This window comes from Dipodomys ordii, unplaced genomic scaffold (genome assembly GCF_000151885.1).
Source record: "Dipodomys ordii isolate 6190 unplaced genomic scaffold, Dord_2.0 Scaffold7, whole genome shotgun sequence".
Lineage (NCBI taxonomy): Eukaryota > Metazoa > Chordata > Mammalia > Rodentia > Heteromyidae > Dipodomys > Dipodomys ordii.
Window position 1 is genome coordinate 11,748,931 of NW_012267223.1, and position 5,005 is coordinate 11,753,935.

Here is a 5,005-nt window from a genome sequence, read left to right on the forward strand (position 1 = left end):
CGCGGCGCCTGGGCTCGGAGGAGCAGCGCCAGGTGCTCGGCCTGCTGTGCCGCGTGCACGAGCTGGAGGTGGAGGTCACCGAGATGCAATCGCACGCGCTGCTCCGGGACGGCGCCTGGCGCCACCGCCGCGAAGCCGTGCGCCGCCTGGAGCAGCACCGGAGCCTCTGCGAGGAGATCATCCAGGGCCAGCGTCAGATCATCGAGGGTAGGACCCGCGCCCGGGACGGGGGGCGCGGGGGGGTTGCAGGGGGGGGAGGGCGAGGCGATCCCCAGGCCCGCGCTGAGACCTCCCCGCGCCCCTCCCGCAGACTACAACCTGACGGTACCCCCGCACCTGGAGGCCCTCTATGAAGTGTACCTGCGCGAGCTGGAGGACGGCAGCCTCGAGCGGGCCGCCATCGTGGACCGCGTGGCCTCCAGGGCCCTGCAGGTGGGCGCCGGGGCAGGCCCAGACACCCGCGCTGTGCCCACGGAAGGGCCCCCACGCAAGGCACAGCCTGCCTGCAGGTGGCTGCCGCCACCCTGGACCAAGCTGGTTCCCTTGGAACCCCAGGGAGCTGATTCCAGCCCCTCCTTGCCACGCCCTGAACCATGCCACGCCCAGCAAGGTGCCCCACCCGCACCCCCACACTTCTCTCAAAACACTTGGCCCTGTCTGTCCAAGATCAGAGGGTTCAGGGGAGGCCGTCTGAGAAGGCCCCTCACCAGCTCAGCGGAGCGTGCCTGTAATCTCAGCACTTGGAAGGGCTGAAGCAAGAGGCATGCAAGTTCAAGGCTAGCCTGAGTTATCCTGTTTATTTTTGTGCCAATGCCGGGGCTTGAACTCAGGCCTTGGTGCTGTCCCTGAGCGTTTTCAGGGCGGACACTCAACCACCTTTTGGCTGGTTAACTGGAGGTAAGCATCTCATGGACGTTCCAACCCAGGCTGGCTTTGAACTGGGTCCTCAGATCTTAGCCTCCTGAGTAGCTAGGATTACAGGCCTGAGCCACCAGCACCCAGCAACCTTGTTTTAACTGGATAAATAGAATACCAAGAAAACAATGGCCCCAGGTCCTTGTAACCCCATGTGGGTGCTGTTATGGGCTCCAGGATCAAGTCTTCTGACTCCCCCTCTTCTCCCCCCCCCCCAGGACAGTTCTTTGCCCAAAATTACCCCAGCAGGAGCCACACTGACCCCAGACTCTGATCTGGAGAGTGTAAAGACAATAAGCTCCGAAGCCCAGCGCCCACAGAACAGCACCCTCCCACCTCTCTGCACGGACAGGTGAGCCAATTCCTGCTGGGCCCTGACCTGGGATTGCCAGTCCAGATACCGGCCAGGCAGGAAGGCTGGAGCCAGGACAGGGAGAGGGTGGCTGGGGGCTGGAGAAGGATTCTTTGGTACGCTCTCTGGTGGCTCCCTCTGCTGGTGGTGGCAGGGAACCTCAGCGTGACCAGTCTGGTCAACAGCCCTCCTTCCTCCCTGCCATCCTCAGTGAAGCCCACCACATATTCAAGGCCAATTCTCGAGCCTGGCAGGTGAAAGGCTCTTCTGTGCCCACTCCACCACCCATCCAGATCGGCAGCCTAGTGGCCCAGGAGGTGAGCTCTGGATACCACCTGGGGCTGGGCAGTCACCCAGCATTTGGGATGAACCCTGTCCCATCTTTGTTGACTGGGGTGCAGGGGTCCTTGCTGTGTTCAAGCCCTTCTTCTTCCCAAATACTACACTCCAGCCCCCTCCGGACAGCCTGGGCAGCCGGATCAACTCTTCTCCAGATAGCAGCGAGAATCTGTCGGAGATTCCCTTATCCCACAAAGGTACAAGTGCGCACCTGCCTGGTCTAAAGGCTCAGATCAGTCCAGCCAAAGCCCTTTTCTGCCCTGAGCCTGGCTGAATGCGCAAGTGTCCCGAATACTTTCTAACCTAGAGAGCCATCAGCGCCCCACAGAGGACTGGCTGTGTATCAGCAGTTAGTAAAAAATCTGCACCTGCTCCAGGGCAGAGATGGGGTTACAATCAGAAATCACATTGGAAGCATCTGACTGGTTGCTGGTGGCTCACACCTGTAATCCTAGCTACTGAGGAAGCTGAAACTTGAGAATCAAGGTTCAAAGCCAGCTCATGCAGGAAAGTCTGTGTGACTCTTATTTCCAATTAACCACTAAAAAAAGGTCAAAAGCAGAGTTGTGGCTTAAGTGATAGTATTGCTAGCTTTGAGAAGAATGGAAAAAAATACCCTCAGGGACAGCACCCAGTTCCCAAGTTCAAGCCCCAGGATCTGCACAAAAATGAATACATAAATAAAATAGAATGGAAGCACTTAGGGCCACACACCTCCTTCTGCCGAGTAATTAATTGCAATAACAAATGTTAATTGAATCTTGCTCCCTGAGATAAGATTGACTAAACCCATTGGTCAGCCTTAATAACACCAGGGAATTAGTTGTGGCATCTTCAGTTTAGAGATGGAAGGTGACAGTGTGCCCCAAGTGGCAAGCAAGTAGGGGTGTTAGGGATGAAACCCAGGGGCCCTGGCTACTGCTTATTTCTGCCATGGTAAAGGAGGGGTGGTGGGAGATGGCCTTGATCTCCAAGTGAAACTCTTGTCTGCTGTAGAGAGGAAAGAAATCCTGTCCAGCACCAAGTGCATCTCAGTGAAGGCTGCCGGCCGTCGATCTCGGGCCCTGGGCGCAGAAGGGCGCCACCTGCTGGCACCTGCCACAGAGTGCAGCAGCCTGTCCCTGCACTCCCTGAGCGAGGCTGATGATGCTCGGCCACCAGGCCCACAAGCCTGCAAACGACCCCCCAGCCCCACGCTTCAGCATGCTGCCAGCGAGGACAACCTGTCGAGCAGCACAGGCGAGGCCCCTTCCAGGGCCAGAGGGCATCGAGGCGAAGGCCCAGGGCCCTGGCTGCGAGGCCAGAAGAAAAACCTGGGCAAGAAAAGGGAGGAGTCACTGGAGGCCAAAAGGAGGAAGCGGAGGTCCCTGTCTTTTGAGGTCACAGGCCATGGGGTAAGGCAAGGGGCAGAGGCGAGGTGTCTGGATCCCTTTCTTGTGGGTGGGGGGCCTGAGGGCCAGATTCCTCCAGAAGTCCCAGGGTACTTCAGCCTTGCACAACAGCAAGAGGCTCCACCTCAGCAGGGTGGCAGGGGCAGAGCTTGTAGTAGAGCCCTACACAGCTCTCAGCCTCACCTCCCTATTCTTCAACCACACAGCTCTCTCGCTCCAAGACGCATCTCCTCAGGGCCCGTCCCTTGGAGGACATCTTAGACCACAAGATGCCGGTATGTGGGCACCCAGCCCCTGGTATCAGGCATCTGGGAAAAGTCACCATGCCTTTGGCCCAAGTCAAACTCTCTCCAAGCCAGAACCCAGGTTAGTACGAGCACGGGAGGCAGTGGGAAAGGAGAGGTCTTAGCCAGCCCAGGGAGGAGACCACGATTCTCTAGCATACTTGGAGGATGGGGCCCTCAGGGAGTTTGAGGCCACTGGGTGATGGGGGGGAGGGAATGGGCTGAAAGGCATTCCTGATCATGACCTTTCCCCTTTGCAGGATCTGGGGATGCTTCCTCCCTTGCTGGTCCCCCCAACCCAGCTGGCATTTCCCGGAGACGAGCCGCTCGAGGGCCCAGCCTGCCCCATGGCTCAAGAAAAGATGGACACTTCCGGCATAATTGAGGGAACTTACAAGAACCAGCTACTGCTTCCCATCCCCCGGGCAGAATGGGGTACAGCAGGAAATAGGGGAGGCTGTGAAGGCAGGAGCTCAGAGGCTATGACTCCTGAGACTCAAGAGCTGTGAAGGTGTCAGCTCAGCCCTTCTGGGTTTTCAGTGTCAAGGGATAGGGAGGATGCTGGGGTGCCGGACCCCTGGCCTCCAGTCCTGGCCAGAACACGGTTGCCAAAACCCTGCACAAATCTGTGGCCTGCCTCGGCCTTGGCAGAGAGGAGCTGTTAGTGTGCTGAGGCTGCTGGGCAGACCCCTTGGATGAGGGCATCTGCGTGGGTGGGGAAGGGGCAGCCAATATGGTACCTCACAGGCAGTTGAAGGTTGGGAGTGAATCTGGTTTTGTTACGTGGTAGTGGCTTTTATTCACCTTCCTTTTTAACAATAAAGTCCCATTTGGGTTTTGATGGCTGTGTGGGAAACTAGACCTTGTCTGATGTGGGTGGGATATTTGGCTATTTACCCAGCTCATCCCTTCAGTGTTCATATGTGCCCAGGTCCCCTCCCAGGAGAGAGATCAGAGGCTTGACTTGTACTGCAGAAAACCCCAGAGTGGCTGTCCTGCTATGTCAGGGCTCAGAAACTGTCCAGCTCGACTCCTTAGCTTCAAGATGAGAAAACTGCCTGGCCCAGGGGCCATTTGGATGTTCTTGCTGATCTTGATGCATTCTGGGGACAGGCCTTAGGGAAGAGCTCAGTGAAGGGTGGAGGAACCTCAGACTGGTGGAACCCTTGGGAGCGTGGCTTTTTACCAGGGACTGGTGGCCCGATCATCCTGGCTTCCCTGTGATCATTGGTTTAAGAGCACCCCCTTCAGGTTTAATAGGAAATGAGTGCCTGAGATCAGGCATCTGGTCTACCATGGCTCTACAGCATTTCCTGCTAGCGGCCATGGGCTGGTACTGACCGTCCCCCTCCCACCCCCGGGGATGGAGACGGGGCGGGGAGGTGACACTGGCTGATCGATAATTCCATGCTGGCGTTTCCCCATCCCCAAGCCCTAATGCCACCCCGCTCAGGCCTTTATTTCCCAGTCCGGATGAGAGTGTGGTAGACGGGCTTGACAATGAGGTGCAGGTGCAGCGCGTTCTCCACCAGGAACTCGGAGTTGCGCCTCTGCAGGTCGGCGTGCGCCAGGAAGTCGCCGGCCTCCTCGCTACTCTGATGGAAACTGTAGGTGTGGCGGACGAGCAGGCGCCCCTGCTGGCGCGCCCCGACCAGCACGGTCTTCTGGAAGCTCACGCCGGCCGCGTCGCCGCCGCTGCTGGCCGGGGTGACCACGAGGCGCGG

At 58.2% G+C, this 5,005-nt stretch overlaps 2 protein-coding genes across 2 annotated transcripts in view; one reads left to right on the forward strand and one right to left on the reverse strand.

Annotated features, from left to right (window-relative positions):
• Kif19 (kinesin family member 19) overlaps positions 1-3,666 on the forward strand; it is a 25,383-nt gene extending 21,717 nt beyond the window's left edge. Inside the window, exons 13-20 of the mRNA XM_013036661.1 lie at positions 3-207; positions 311-432; positions 1,134-1,267; positions 1,479-1,584; positions 1,719-1,803; positions 2,603-3,000; positions 3,204-3,363; positions 3,542-3,666. Of these exons, the coding sequence (XP_012892115.1) occupies positions 3-207; positions 311-432; positions 1,134-1,267; positions 1,479-1,584; positions 1,719-1,803; positions 2,603-3,000; positions 3,204-3,363; positions 3,542-3,666 (1,335 nt within the window). The remainder of the gene's footprint in view (positions 1-2; positions 208-310; positions 433-1,133; positions 1,268-1,478; positions 1,585-1,718; positions 1,804-2,602; positions 3,001-3,203; positions 3,364-3,541) is intronic.
• A 1,072-nt stretch (positions 3,667-4,738) lies between these two features.
• The window catches only part of Btbd17 (BTB (POZ) domain containing 17), a 4,512-nt gene continuing 4,245 nt past the window's right edge, over positions 4,739-5,005 (reverse strand). The window contains exon 4 of the mRNA XM_013036671.1: positions 4,739-5,001. Within this exon, the coding sequence (XP_012892125.1) occupies positions 4,739-5,001 (263 nt within the window). The remainder of the gene's footprint in view (positions 5,002-5,005) is intronic.